General features: G+C 42.7%; 1 protein-coding gene across 2 annotated transcripts in view; it reads left to right on the forward strand.

The window, feature by feature from the left end:
* BROX (BRO1 domain and CAAX motif containing) overlaps positions 1 to 7,107 on the forward strand; it is a 12,507-nt gene extending 5,400 nt beyond the window's left edge. The window contains exons 6-12 of one of the 2 annotated variants that reach the window (XM_010137808.1): positions 188 to 293; positions 846 to 935; positions 1,763 to 1,848; positions 3,085 to 3,166; positions 4,213 to 4,363; positions 5,815 to 5,974; positions 6,474 to 7,107. In XM_010137808.1, the coding sequence (XP_010136110.1) occupies positions 188 to 293; positions 846 to 935; positions 1,763 to 1,848; positions 3,085 to 3,166; positions 4,213 to 4,363; positions 5,815 to 5,974; positions 6,474 to 6,560 (762 nt within the window). In that variant the 3' untranslated portion in view covers positions 6,561 to 7,107. The remainder of the gene's footprint in view (positions 1 to 187; positions 294 to 845; positions 936 to 1,762; positions 1,849 to 3,084; positions 3,167 to 4,212; positions 4,364 to 5,814; positions 5,975 to 6,473) is intronic. The other variant, XM_010137809.1, reaches the window with a different exon arrangement.
* Positions 7,108 to 15,545: the final 8,438 nt, after the last annotated feature.

A 15,545-nucleotide genomic window follows, 5' to 3' on the forward strand; every position in this document is an offset into this window, starting at 1 on the left:
TCCCTGTGGCAGTGGAAGATTGACCTGTCTGTCTGTCCAAGTAGCACATGCAACAGTGCAGCCAGCTGTCCCGGGACTTCACCTCACTTCACTGAGTGTGCCATCCGTTTAGGAGTAAGGGACTTGCTTTGCATTGGCAGCAGTGGTATTAAGCCTAAACTAACTTTGAGACATCCTTTTTACTTAGGAAAATCACATTCCAAAATTGATTACACCTGTAGAAAAGGGAAGAGATTTAGAAGCTCGACTTATAGACTCTTACATCATACAGTGCCAAGCTGAAGCTCAAGAAGGTATCTTCAAACACACCTTTGTCGGGGACGGGAAATGACAGGTTTTGTGGGTGACTTTGATGCCTTGGGAAGTCTGCTTGGCAGAAATGCCATTTTTTTTCTTCTCTTGAAGTACTGTGGCTTAGTGGGGCGGGTGGCTTTTAAAGAAATGTAAGTTATAATTATAGGAGAAAAATGCCAAAAATCAGTCTGATTTTTCAAATGTAACCACTTTGGAAGAACTTGGGTGTGACATTCCTCCTCTCTTTTTTTTTCTTTCCTTTCACGCAGTCTCCACCACGCTTGCCTGACATGAGTTCCCCATTCCTTTACTTTAAAATACTCACAGCTTCTGTTTACTCTCTAGTGTTCAGGCTAGTCTTCCTTCAGCTTTTCTGTTAATTTGAAATCCTTCTATCCAAGAAATGATCTGTCTTTAATCAGCAGTTTGCTTGACCGCACCATATTTGTTTTCTGCTTGTGCAAGGGTTTTAAAACATTAAATGCTTCTGCTGATGTGATGTGACATTTTCAATTAAACTTTAATACTGTGGGGTGGAATTTTTTTTCCAGTGACAATTGCTCGGGCTATTGAGCTGAAACACAATCCAGGGCTAATAGCTGCTCTTGCTTATGAAACAGCTAACTTCTACCAAAAAGCTGGTAAGTGTCTTGTTTTGTGTCCTTAGTGACCTGGTTTCTGCGTTCTGGCCAGCAGACGTACTTCACCCGCCCGCCCATTGCGATATTAGCGCTGTTTCTCAGTGGATATGCTTTGTATGTTTAACTTCTTCTATTTAGCACATTTAAGGCTTCAGTTATCAGCGTAACAGATACAAGGCCTTTTAGTTTAGTGGGAATCTTCTGTAGTTAAGAGTAGGAAATGTTAGTAAGGGGAGATAGAAGGCAGAGTAATGTCTTGAGAATATGTAATCGCAGCAAACAAGTGGCTTTATGTAAATTGAGTGTGTTTCAGCTGCCTTTGGGCAGCAAATTATGATGTAGACTGTAAAGTGTGTAGTGTGTTTAATTTTGTACATCCTTCCAGATGAGTAAGCTGGTCTGTGGGCTTACTGAGGCAAGTGAGAAAAGGGCAAAAATAGCAGAGTCAATATAAGAGGTGGAATGATGTAACATACATAGGCTTTTATAGGTCACTACTTGAAATTAAATGAGGAACAAGCTTTGAAATGCTGCCTAAAAATACTTAGGAGAGTTAGCCTTCCAAACTTAGAGAGCAGCACTTTCAGGGGTTTTGGGGACAATTGTACGACAGCTCAGTAAACTCCGTATATTTGGTTTTTTCTCATAGATTGTCTTTGCCTTTTCAGGAGTAATACGTGTTGCTTGTTTCTGCCAACCTTACAGCTAGGATCTATTGCGAAGTATAAGAATTCTGGTCTTTAAGTGTGTGTGTGGGGTTTTTTTTTTGGCTTTTTTGTTTTTTTTTCTTTCGGGCATATCTTAAAGAACTACATTTGTGTTCACAGATAAAACATTATCCAGTTTGGATCCAGCCTATGCAGGTAAATGGAGGAAGTACTTAAACTTGAAGACCTGTTTCTATATGGCGTATGTAAGTACTTCGATTGAAAGCAGTCACGGTTTTTATTGTTGTCTGGGGCTGGATAGGGAATGGGGGCTGAGTATTGCCCAGACTTTCTTTCCTTGCTGGGAAGAGAGATTGTGCAGTGTCAGTGGCATTTGAAGTGCTTTTATCGAGCTAAGTGGAACTACCACAGTGTGGAATTTACGTATCATTAAGTGAAGCAGTTCAGGTAGAGCATATTTGTCCTCCATTAGCTGCATCACAATCTGATTCAAAGCACAATTCAGAGCCAATCACTTTTTTTAAGATCCTGAGTGAAACTGCATCAGGTGCCATTTCAAGTGCTGTCCCTTTTTTCGCGTGTCTGATCTCTTAGCAAGCGCAGCGTTGCCTTGGGATCACCAGCTGCTCCATCTGCTGTTTATTTCTCATAGCCTGCCACAGCCTGAAACCTGGCTCTTTCGTACTGAGAACAAAGGCCCAATTAACACATCTGTCTTTCTCTTACCATGAACCTGTAGCTAAAAGCTGCTTGCCTTAGCAAGTTTGAGAGCTACGGTACTTTTTTTCGTCTTTGTAATATGGGCAATGGTAGATCTAGGTAATGCTTGCTATACTGTGAGAACCGGCATTAAAGGAAGGTGGGCAAGGTAGGTTTTAGGTCATGGGACTGCGCCTTTACCCACGGTGTGTAGTACTGAAACTCAACAACTCCTGATAGAAAAGAGGCAATTCAGTTCTCACTGGAAAACAGCGTTAAGTGTCAGGGCATGGGACTTCTTGGGGTGGAACAGTTATTTGGATTACAGCAAAATATCGCAAGCAGCAGAACACCTCATCTCTCCTGGATTCAGTGATGTTTGTTGCAGGTTTGGTTTTTGAGTTTTCAGGTAGTTGTAGTTTTTAGAGCCCTTGCTTTGTAAACCTGATTTGGGTTCATCCTCTTTCTGTGATGGGGCTTAATGCTGGACATTGATACAGCGAGAAAGAGAGAAATTTGAACTAGGCTATATACTAGTAAAACAGCCTTCCTGAAGCTCAGAGTTACTCTTGGCTAGACTGGAGACAGCTTTCTTCCTTACACCCTCGCGTTGTTTACGTTGAACTGTGTTGTTCGGTGAACGCTGCTTTGACTTGCATTCCCAAATTGTCAGCTATCCGCGGGGAACGGCAGCTTCAAAGGGATGCAACTCTGATGTAAGGAAGTGAATTGGCGTGGCAAGCACCCAGTGGTGGTGTAATGGTTTTGTCCTCTCTCATTAGGCATACTGCTACCATGGTCAGACTTTACTGGCAAGTGATAAGTGTGGGGAAGCAATCAGATCTCTGCAGGAATCAGAAAAATGTAAGTGTGATTGAGACTGGATTACAGAGTCTGATGATGACGTGCCTGTTTTATTTTGCGTATTGTGTTTATTTGGTCTCCCATAAACTTAAAATTTTTATCTGTCACCTGATGAAAGTCCACCACTCTCTTGCATAGAGCCACTGTATTTGTTCTTTGTCTTACCAAGGGCTGTCTTTCATAACAGTGCTGCAGAAAATTTAATCTTTGCTTCTCAGCCTGTTAAAGATTGGCTTTGAACTGTCTGCAGTACAGTGTAAAAATCAATTGTCTGGTCATCACATTTTCTGTACGTCAAGTTACTGCAGCCTTTTCTGCTTTGGAGGTTACTCTGTCTTATGTTAAAAAGTAAATCTTGATGTCTTTCCTTTGTTTGTTTTAAACAGGTTTCAGTAACTTCCTTTCTATTCATTTGGAAAGTAGATTAAGGGAAGTTTGCAGTAGCGTAGGGTCTTCTGCCCATCCTTCTCCCTTCAAAGCTATTACTACCCCAGTGGTCTGCCCTGCATAACCTTACCACAATGTACAAAAAAAAAATGCTTAAACCATCAAATTGGAAACTTAATGTTAATTTCAAACATGAATTAAAAGAATTTATTAAGAAAAACCTAAGTTGGGTTAGGGTTAATCCAACTAAGTTGGATTACTTGCAGTAGTAAACAGTATGTTTCTTACTGTGCCCACTGTTCAGAGAAGAGCACTTCTTTTCCCACTCCATATTGTGTGGTGTTTATTTTTGGGCATCAGCTGTGTGTGGACACTGTCATACCCTCTTTTTCCTTACCGTGTGGCACAGCTCTTGGGCTTATCGTTGCATTTAAGAATGCTTTTCCTCCTCCTACCCAGGAAGTTCATCTGGGTTTTTTCCTGTCCCTGGTCACATTTTGGATGTGGTAAATCTTGGCTGGAAGTGCCATCTTTGAGCTAGTTTATTTTTGCTTCTGTGAAGCAAGAAGCTTGAATTGATTGTGGTATCCCCTAAAACTGAAGGACTGTAGATCAGAACAGTCATGTAAATGATTTTTATTACATTTCTTTTTGCAAAGTTTTTGCCAAGGCTGAAGCATTGTGCAAAGAATATGGAGAAACCAAAGGGCCTGGGACTACTGCCAAACCTTCTGGACATCTCTTCTTTAGGAAATTAGGAAGTTTGATTAAGAACACACTAGAAAAATGCCAGAGAGAGAATGGATTCATGTAAGTAGTTTGTGGCTGGTACAGGTCTCTATATGAACTGTTACCACTTCGTTTGCCTTCATTTCAAGATGGGATGGTAAATTTTACTCTCCAGTTCTTACATTCCTTTTGGGCATGGCATATAACCTAAAGATAAATTTGCAATTCTGTCGTTTTCTGTTAGCAGATTCGTTGTGGGTCTGTGCTATCGCTCTGTCTGTGTCCTGTGCCAGTTCAGCCGGGTAGGTTGGTCTGATGTGCTGGAGAGGTTAAATGGTTTTCTTCCTTCATTCCTCGGCCACTTTGTGGAAGAGATTTCCTCTGCACGAGAGGAAGTCCTTCAGCCTGCAGTGGTTGCTGTGTTGCTCAGTGCCCTCTTGCCAGCTGCTGGGATCATGTAGGCAACAGAGGGTAGAGGAGAGACGGAGAAGGCTGGTAGCTGATTCTGGTTTGCTAGCAGGGAAGTCACAACACAGGCATGCCTTCAGTGAAGAATGTGCTTAGGATGCTAGGAGCTTTACCAGTCTAAGTAAAATTAATGTTGTGAATAGGGTTTTCTGTTGGTTAATGCTCCTTCCAAAAAGAGTTTGGAAGTGGCTTAAAATAGCAAGATTAGTTTGGCTTTAGAATTATTTTGCTCCTGTTTTTCTCCTCTCCCCTTCTCTTATGATTTAGTATTCCATAATGGGTTTGTAATTTCCTTTTCTTATGATATTTAGAGACCCACATAATAGGGGAATTGACTAAACAAAAAGTTTTGTCAGGTACCTCAAGCTGAACCACAAATAGGAGAAGAAATTCTCTGCTTTGCTTTGGTTCCTGTAACCGTCGTCATAGCTTTCCACAACAGGCTACGGGAGACTTCAACAACCCCCTGTTCCTCTAGGAACAGACTTTGAAAGAGAAACCAGATAACCAGTGGCTGTGTGGAGATGTGCCTGCCACAGAGCTCTGCCGCAGCGCAGGAAGGAAGGTAGCACGTGTCAGTATTCGTCAGTGTTCAGCTCTTGGTTTGCCTGGGGGGATTCACTCCCCCCTTCAGGCTTTGTGTTGTAGCGAGTCTTTGTGGGTGTGGCAGTGTCGTTGCTGTTACGCACTGTGGCACGTTAAGACTAATTTAGGGGTAGAACTGTCCTCTCCGTCTTCCTCGGAAGTATTTTAAATCCTCGTTTGGATTTTGAAGGTGGTCTTGGACAAAAGGTGCTCTTCTTATTGAAGCGCTGGGAGAAATGGTTATCAAGTATGAGAAATCTCAGCCAGCTGTTAGGGGATGAAAAATGCCAAGAAGGAATTGCTTTTATTCTTGTCAATCTTGCTGACAGAATGCGTGTTGGATGGTGCCGTAATGAAAGGGGAGAGAGCAGCAGTGATTGCTGCTGTGAAGACCCGGAGTGTTTTTTCTTCAGAACTGCAAGCAGGACTTGCAGAGATAGGGCACTGTGTTTTCAATACGTTGCTGTGTTCTGTTACAGCTATTTTCAGAAGGTGCCAGCAGAGGCTCCCCAGCTGGAACTGAAAGCAAACTATGGCTTAGTGGAGCCTGTTCCTTTTGAATTTCCTGCCTTGAACGCACACTGGACTCCTGAAACACTTGCAGCATTTGATCTCACCAAGAGGCCAAAGGATGACACTGTAAGACAATCCTGTGTACTGTTCTCTCCCATTAGCTTTATTCGGTGTATAATACAGAGTTACTGTCTTGCCTTTCTGTAACGTTCCCCAGCTCAGTGCAGGATGTAGACAAAGGCCACCTACCCCCCAGGCTCAGGTCTCTGCTGTGCCAGGAGGCAAGTCAGTCAACCTCTGCCACACTGTCAGCATCTCAAATTAGGAGTAATTTTTTACCAAGTCCCAAATAGGAGGAGATTCTTTAATGTAGGTAAGGTGCTGGAGTGTTACAGGAGTGAATGCTATTGCAAGATTCTTTTTTAGAAAAAAACTAATTTAAGATTGCTGAAATAGAGAATATTTGGCTTTTTCCCCTCGCTTGAGGCTTGCTCAAAGCCTTCAGCCTTGAGAAGAGAGGGGACTATTAGATTCAGATATGTAAGTTTAGCTGTGCATACATACCATGCAGACACAGTGGTTTCTACTTGTGGTATTTAGGGTTTTTATTTCTTCTTGTTTGCAGGCTAAACCAAAACCAGATGACGAAGTAAAACCTCTGAAGGAACCAGATATAAAGCCTCAAAAAGACAGTGGATGCCAGATTTCTTAAGTGCCATAAGTGCTTTCAATTCACTTTGAAACTGTTTTAATTGGACTCCGAGGCTTTAGTTCTGATCTCCCTTTTTCTGATCCTTCTTTTTTAATTTAGAAGACTAATTTAATTTACTTTTTTTAGTATGTGTCTATCTTGCTTGAGAATGTGGAGGAGTTTATTTATGTCTGACTTCATTTTTGGTTTAGTGTAATGTCATAGAATGAGTGGGCTTAAATGTTCCTATTGTGCCTCTAGAGAGTTGCTTTTTGTGGGTTTAGTTCCTAGCCACAGATAGCAAAGGAAGTTTCATGATTGTAACACTTGAGGATTTTTCCATTAAATTAGATGCTATATGATGTTGAATTCTGCAAACAGAAGTTTGCATGAATGTTTATATTTATTCATTTTTTTCATTAACACCCAGTCATGTTCTGATTCACTTAATTGTAATGAGAGAAAAAAAATCACTGTTTGGTTTGTAATGCCCCCATGGTGTTTCACAGGACTTCCACAGAACTTGGAAAACCTCAAGTTCTGCATAAATGGAGCACAGTTTGTATTCTGAAACAATTAGCCTCTGTTCTTTCCTCTGTAGATTAGCATTCTTGTATCAGGATTTGCAGTAAAGTACTTAAGCTTCTCTCTCCTTAAATTACAATCCTCTAATGTCAAAGTGCATGTGAAAGTGATGCAGCAAGTAGTTTGAAAGTAACGCATCACGGTATCATGGCTTCACAGTTCTTGAATCCTGGAATATGTGTAAGTTTGAGAGCTGCAGATAGTTCAGATCTCCTGGCACTAGTATTCGTGAAGTTGTCGTGCATAAGGTAACGGAATTGTAACGAAGATGCTGTGTTTCCGTCTGGGTAGGGTACTTAAGGAGCTGTTAGGAGAGCAGGGAGGAAAGAGGAGCTGAAACGCTGATGGCACAACTGGAAAACCAAGCTCTAGACTTCCTCTATGCCATATGTGAACAGCGCTATTTCTTGGCATTTTCAGTACTGCTCTGAAATCAGCTCCTTATGAGGAGAACTTGCCAAAAGCTAAGCCCAGTCAGGATCAAGAAAGAAAGTATTCTGTAGAACTTGTGTCTTCCATGTCTGCCTAGTGCGGAAAATGTGGTAACATTTTCTAATGCTGAGCACTGCAGAACACCCATGTCAACAAAAACACAGCTTTGAATTTTGCTGCAAATGCGAAAGAATATGATGCGTGTGTTGAAGTGGGGGCCTTGCCATCTCTGGGTGCCAGCTGCTGCCCTTCGCTTCACTTGAGAAAGAAACTGAACAGCCTGAAAATGTTCCCGTTTCAGCAAAACATGATGGCATATGCGCTGATCATGATGTATACTGTAAACACATTCCCTGCTTCGTGCTGTTTGGGTCAGTTCCTCGTCCACTGCGGTGTAGTTCAGCACTTGTGTTTGAAATCTTCCATGGGACTCGGAGTAACTTAGCTTAGAGGGCAGGTAGCTCCTTGAAGGCTTGTGGAACAAAAGCTGTTGAGGGGGGTAATAGGAAGCTCAAGACTCTTCCTGAGATACTGGACCAAACCACAGAGTTCGTTGCTGCAAAGAGGCTCTTAATGCTGGCTGGATGCATCAAATGCAGAACTCAGTGCTTCCAGATTTTTCTTTCAACCAGTTCTGCACACAAAAATATCTGTAAAATCAGCTTCTGTTCTGCAAGGGAACAGGCAGGTAGAGGATAACGAGTATCAGGGAGAGTTTATATCTAAAATTGATCCATTTCTTCTGATGCTGCACAGGGACCTGGGGTATGTTTTATGCAGAGTTACTCGGATCTGTTGATAACTTGATGAGCTGACTTTTTAGACCTAGTTAAAAGACTTAGGTTTTGCCAGAATGGAGCATGGAGCTACTTTGTTTATGCTAAGTTTAATTCTAAAAACTTATTACAGCTGTAGTCATCTACATTTGCTTACCCTGCCCCCTTTAAGGGTGAAGATACAGTTAACTCCGTTTCATAATCATGTTTTTTTAGTCACTCCTTGTTTTCCAGGTGTCTGCGTGTGTTAATACGTAACTAATTAATCTTCTTCCTATGCAGACTAGATTCCCTTTTCCCTGCTCCTCTCATTTTCCCTCTCATCTGCTACACGCTGTGGCACCGACTTACCCTTGTTTGCTAATGCATGTGGAGGTCCTGGGACTCATTTCCAATGAGGCTTTTGCCCATGGGTGTATTTCAGTACGTGAATATCTTTAAAAGAAATTTAACAGATCATGACTAAATGGTTCCCAGACAACTTCTTAGGAGAGATGATTTTATGAACTTGCAATTCTTTGGATGCTTTCTCGAACCAGGTGGTTGGTTTGAATCAAGTTCACTGTAAATAGTTTGGGGCATAACCAGGTGGATCGTGTCAGGTTATGGCATTCCTTAGCCGAGCTTTGTAACCTCTTACAGCCATAGCTGTTTCAATCAATGTGGTGTAGGAGTTTAAAAACAGACTAACGGAACGAAATAATTCACCTAACGTGATGGTTTTCAAGACAAATTTTGTCTCCTCGTAGTTAAACTCCTGTGGCAAACATCAGTTTTGCCCAAAAATAAGAAAATGGAGGCGGTTTAGTTTGCAAAGTGTAGAGAGCTGTGAGTCAGTGAGCAGCTGGCCCTTGGTTTTGCCAGGTAGTAGCAGGAATTATTGTAAATAATATTATAATATGTAGTTTAACTGTCCAATATGTTTAACAATAGGGGTGAATTGCTTGGGAGTTTCAGTTAATCTGGAAACCTAGCAGCCGCGTTCCTTCTATTGTGATTCCTTTAACCATCTTTAAGAATGAGGTATTTTGAATGGTGACTTTTTAATACTCTAATGCTGCAAGAGCCTGGGTTTTGTGGCCTCTCTCTGGTTTTAGAGGCTCTCATGGCTCAGCCTGCAAACCTTGTTGGTGTAAGTAGTCTTTTACAATTCGTGCCCAGTCTGAAGTAGGACAAAACTGCAGCTAAATAAAATATGGAGTGCTGGGCCCTCTATTTTGTGCTTTTAAAGATGTAGTGATTGTCTTTAACCTGCTATAAAACACACCGTTAAGCTCTTTCTAAGATTTCTATTTAAATACCTTCCTCCATGTATTTAAATACCCTTCATGTTTTGTGTTCCTGGGTTTACAGTAGTTAATCTCCATCCTGCATGTGACACTCCTACAACTAAGGGACTAAATTTGGCCCTCGGATGCCAACGTCTGCCTCCCGCTGGATTCAGGAGCGGAGTTTTGCCTGTCAGCCTAAGGATAATGTTTGGTTGCTTAAGTGTTCAGCATGGATATGTGATGTGTCTGGAATGACGATAGTGGTTCACACTAAGCAAGAAGACAGATCCCGGTGTCTGTGTAGAATTTAGCCAACTTTGCACTTCAGAAATGTCCCATCGTGCCATTTCGGTACAATACAATGTGGTTGTAAATATTCCTTACTGTCATTTAAATTTGGTTGCACTGATCTCAGTACTGTGCTGTTGGTAAGGGGTTTATGGGAAACGTTACTAGAACGTGTTCTGAATTGTCTGTGTGTAAAACAAACTCATGAAGCATATCTCTCTGCCTTTAGCATTGGGGGAAAGTGAGGAGGCACCAGTTCATCTCCCCTCCGTGTCAGTTCAGAGAAATGAAAAGTTTCTGTCTGTTGGCTGAGGGATGACACTTCTCGTCCCATCCCTGCATCTGTTATCTAAACTGAAGTTTCAGCATTAACATAAATCCTGTTCATGCCTACTAATTATCCTTAAAAAAATCTGTCTCTAAAGATCATTGCCAAATTATCATAGTAGCATAAGCTGCATTTTTATTTTTTTTCTTTTTCTTTTTTCCCCCTAACTGGCCCAGTTGAACAAGGAATAAAGCCCAGCGAGTATGACCGGCACGGCAATGCCCCTGCAGTGGGTACCTGTCTCCAGATTTTGAGTGCAGTGTAAAGGCCTTTCCACAATGACCGTTGGTTTCACTCAGATCTTTCCCACTGGTGATGCTCTCAAATTCAACAAGTGTCACATGGTAACTGAGGGGGCCCTTGATTAGCTTTTTCCGTGGGATGGCCTGTCTCCTTTGGTGTTGGTGCCTTCATGGATTACAACCTTCTGGAAGCCATCCTGTACTCTGAATAACCAAACACAAATGGAGTCAGCTCTGATAAGACTGACCGAGCAGCCTTATTTTGTGAAGTCAGTCACCGTGCAATCTTAAGCTTCATAGTGTGAAAATTTGTATATAACCACGAGTTTCAGAATACCATTTAAAATAAACAATCTTAATGTATCACTTTTTGTTTCATCATTTAAAATTTTAAGTACAGTAGCAAGAAAAAGGGTCTATCTTGGATGTAGAGAATGCTTCATCCTTGCAGTATGCCCGAAGGGGGATTTAAAAGAACAAGATGCTTGGGTGGACTTTGGGTGTCCCTATGGAAGTAGTAGCTACAATGAAGCACTTTGAGTCATGGGGCAGGAACAGAGGAGATGGGATTTCCAAATATCTGTTGGTTTTTGTTTTTAAAATCAGGTGTGATTTCGTATGCCTGTACAAAATGGCAGTGCTTGCAAAGGTCAGTGGCAGCGGAGGATATTCTGTGTGCTCTGTGAAGGGGTTATTTGGAAGTGCAGGTCGCTGGGCACTTCTCTGCGTTGCCAGCAGGTGGCAAGTGGATTGGTATTAAACATTTTTTACATTATTTAAACATTTTTAACATTATTTTCAGAGGCATGGTGGGGTCTTTCAATTTTTAGCATAAATACTAATGCCTTTAACCTCTCAGGCTTTAGTACAGTTCCTAGAAGAAAAAAAACAATCTCTATCGGACTCTGATGTCTTCCTTTTGAGATAAATCTTCTTTCCTCAACAAGGTACATTGAAAAAAATGACAGAAAAGGTGTTTTCATACATACATGACTTCAGTAAAAGTATCTATAACTGATTCTGTAGTATTTTTCCTCTTCTCGTGAAAGCATGAACCATTTGGGTAAGAAGCTGTCATTCCAGTCTATGTTTCTGAAGCATTTACCACAACCTGACTGCCGTCTGGTCTATCTAGATCTCATGCAGAGAAACTCTTGTGGAGAAGCTCCTTTTGGGTAGGTAGCAAGTTCCTTATTATACCTTTTGGTGTCAAGATGTAAGTGGGCGCAGGACATGAGGTCCCACAGTAGTTGCTGCTGACTCCTCTTTTCATAGACGCTAGATGTGAGACTGTATTTGCTCTGTTGAATTGCTGTAAAATCCTACGGTCAGGTTCCTTCTCTGTGCTGCCCAGATTCTCTTCTCTGCTGATATACTTCCCCCGTTTTTGCGCTCAGCAAGTTAGTCAGTATCTTCCTCCCACAAAAATGCAACGCAGTGCGTAACAGCACCAGAACAAGAGCACATCTGAATTTACAAAAGAATTCCCACAGTACCGCAGTGGACTTATGGCCACTAAGGGTCAGCAGAGCCTGTTATTTTCCTGCGGTTTTGTTGTTTCTGGTCAACAACATGAAGCCCGTACAGGCAGCAGGCCCTCTAGATGGCTGCATTACGCTGATGGTGTGCTCCCAGGAGCAATACCGCAGCTTTGAAGTGGGAAGAGGTGTAACAAGTTACATCTTTGACATCAGGTTACGCTGAAAAGGACATCTTTGTAATTACTTGTGTGGTGACATCCAGGAGCCCAGCCACGCTCTGTGATGAGGTGAGCAGCTGCTCTTCCATAAAGGTCACTGCCAAGCCACGGAGCAGGAGCTCTGACAGACTCTGGCAGTCTCCTGCCCCGTGTCCCTGGCAGTCTCTTCAAGGCATGTGCCCTTTGGGAGGAAGGTGGTGTGATGCTGTGTGCTCCTGCGTGGTGTTTCTCTGAGGTCCTGTGCTGGGATTATGTGGCAGGGATTTGGTAATGGGGAGACTGCAGGGGCGACTTCTGTGAAAGACACCAGAAGCTGCCCCGTGTTGGACAGAGCCCGTTCCAGCCAGCCCCAAGGTGGACCTGCAGCTAGCCAAAGCTGAGCCCATCAGCTGGCCTCCTCGTGGCCACAGGGGAGGGGCAGGGTGGGCGGGTAAAAGGCCACAAGGTGGGCACATGAGGCATTCTGCAGCTGGAAAAGGAAACCGAGGCCTTTTCTGCTTCTCACATTGCCCTGCAAATGGTCTAGGGATGCAGCAGAGGTTGGGAGGGGGCACAGCTGAGACTGGAGCAAGAGAGCAGCAGCATACAAGAGTGTTAGCCATGGACATTTAGAAGAAACCACGACTATGACAAGAAATCTCCAGGCAGCAAACCATCAGTATTAAAAATGGAGAAAGTCAGAAATATAAGAGGTGTGGTATTTACAAAGACGGCTGTCATGGGTTAGGGCTGGGTCGGCCGCTGGCCAATTGACTCTGTTAACCCCCTAACTCTCTATTAGCTCCCCTCCCTTCCCAAGGAGGAAGAGAAAGGGAATAAGGGAGAGAGAGACTTAAGAATTGGAAAGAAAACTAAAACTGCTTTAATGAAAATGAGAATAAAATGAAATAGATACATGCAAAACCAATCCTGAACCCAACCCCCCTGATGTCAGTCACGTCACTGTCACCACTGATGCTGTGGGCAGGCACTGGGGAAGGCCCAGACTGGACTCGGCGGCAGACGGGAACCCGATGCAGGAGCTGGATTCCAGAACAGGATTCAGGGATGCACGGACTGGGATTGAAGACAGAACAGACAGAGCCCTGCTCGGACACCAGCCATTGACGAAGAGAGCTGGACCCTTGTGACCCCTCGGCTTTACACCGAATATGACGTGTATGGGCTGGAACACCTTGTTGGTCAGGGTACGGTCACCTGTCCTGTCCACTCCTCCCTGCAGGAACAGCCTCTCACTTACTGCACCCCACCGTGACACACAGGATTGAGCAGTGACCTCGGTCTGCCCAGGAGCGAGGATAAGCCAGAGCCTTTCTGCACGCCAGTCCCTGGCAGGAGCTGTGCACACCGAGCGTTATCACCTCCAGGAGCAGACGCTGTCTGCACAAACGTGCTGTTAACTTCAGAAAGTGCCGTCACTTAGAGGAGACTGAGCTGGAAAGTGAAATCACTGAACAGAGTGAGCTCTGTTCTAACTCAAAGCAGGACAACAGCCAAGTGAGTCTTCCAATAGCCACATGAAGTATGACACAAGTGAAGTTAATGTCAGCCCTCCCTCTGGAGAGCTCTGTCTGGCACAGAGCTACAAATTCTTGGGGGGAAATGTGCAAGTTTGCCCTTTTTGTCTAATTTGGTTTGACAGACTGGCAAACGGTGCAGGTGCTGTATCCCCAAGACTCGTGTCTTTCCAATTGCAGATCTCAGTATAGCTGTTCCATACGCTAAATCTCCCAGCAAAATCTGCTGGTCATAGTGGGATTATTTAAAGCAAATAATATATTAGCTGAATGTGGCCAGTGTGAGGAGATCAATGAAAACAGCCTTTCTTCTCTGCAAACTGGCAGATCACTTCGTGTTGCAAGCTGAACGGAATGGTACGTGACTGTGTTTGGGCAATTTCGTGGGTAAGCTTGTCTTTATGTTCAAAATAAAAGTTTTCTTCTTGTTCCTGCTCTGTAGTCCACGCTCTCCTTGGGACTGTGTCCAGTTTTAAGTAGTTTGAGTTGCAACCACTTAATTTTTTACTAAATTAGGGTTTTTTTTTAATATGATTGATTAGCTTACTTTAAGAATAGATTTATCTGGAATGATCACTATTCAAGCAACAAAGCAGGTGCTTTGCTATTGTTTTTCCTTCTTTTAGTACGTGCTGGTATTTTCTCAAGGAATTATCAACAGAATTTAAAACACTCAATAATTTTTAAAATGAGGTATTTTCTTTTGGTCAAATTATATAAACGCTATCAACAATTACATAACTCAGACTACACTGCTTGGTATCAGCCCATCGGTCTTTCCCGAAGGATGCGTTTTACAGTACCCAGAAAGGAGCTCTTGTTGATTTTTGATACCTAGAGGCAGCCTTAGCGCAAACAAAAGGGCAATTTGAAAATACATACACCAGCGTGGCAGAAAGCACGTGCAGAAAAATCAGGATGGGCCATTTTTGAGAGATGGAGTCATTCTGAGCTGGCTTGTCCCAGTCATTCTTACAGACTTCTCGTAATGGTTACTTCCACAGCTCCCTGGGTAATCGGCTGTAGTGGTTCCGAATCCTTTCACTAACAGAGTTTACTTTATTTCACGTAGATCATGCTGTCTGCAACAAGTTCCTCTCTCGTCCTATTGGCAAACTCTCCTTCGTCTTCCATGATCTTTTCCTGTGTTTGACAGTCACCAGGCCTCCCCTTAGCTTTTCTATCTGCAGACTAAACACCACCATCCCTTTGCATCTTTCTGCCTTAGTCTTAGTTCCCAAGATATTTACTTACTCTCGTTGCTGTCCTCTGGACTTTCTCTCATTTGTCCACATGCTTTTCAAATGTTGTCATGTCCAAAACAGAACAGAAGCCTCCAGCTGGGGTTCAGCAAGACCCATATTTATGCAAGAGCATATCTGCTGTCTAAGCAGCTGTTTCCCATCTTGTCCAAGTGCAGAACCCTGAAATTATTTCCTTACATCCTGGGGGCGTTTTTTCTGAATATTTCTTTTATAGAGATTCTTTTCAATTGTATTTCTATTTTCGATGTTATTCTCAATTGTTTGCAAAAATATATTTATAGATAGATCTAACTGCATCAACACATTCACTATGATTTCACTAAGAATATAAATGTCCAAGGCAGAGCCCTGCTCTGTCTGACCCTCTGCGCTGATGGTGAAATAATGCTAAATTTTCGAAGAAAACTCAGACCCATGGCTGACCTTTTTTATCTAAAGCAACATGAAGCTACTTGTTGCCATTCCATCCTCTCACATTAAATGTGCTTTTTGCAGCCAGTGCTTTTTTTAAATAATCACATCTCCATTCATAGCAATCTGGCAGATGCTTAGATTAATTTTTGACTGTTACTGTGTGGTGTATTAATTTTAAATAAGAATTAT

Source organism: Buceros rhinoceros, unplaced genomic scaffold, assembly GCF_000710305.1.
Source record: "Buceros rhinoceros silvestris isolate BGI_N320 unplaced genomic scaffold, ASM71030v1 scaffold39606, whole genome shotgun sequence".
Lineage (NCBI taxonomy): Eukaryota > Metazoa > Chordata > Aves > Bucerotiformes > Bucerotidae > Buceros > Buceros rhinoceros.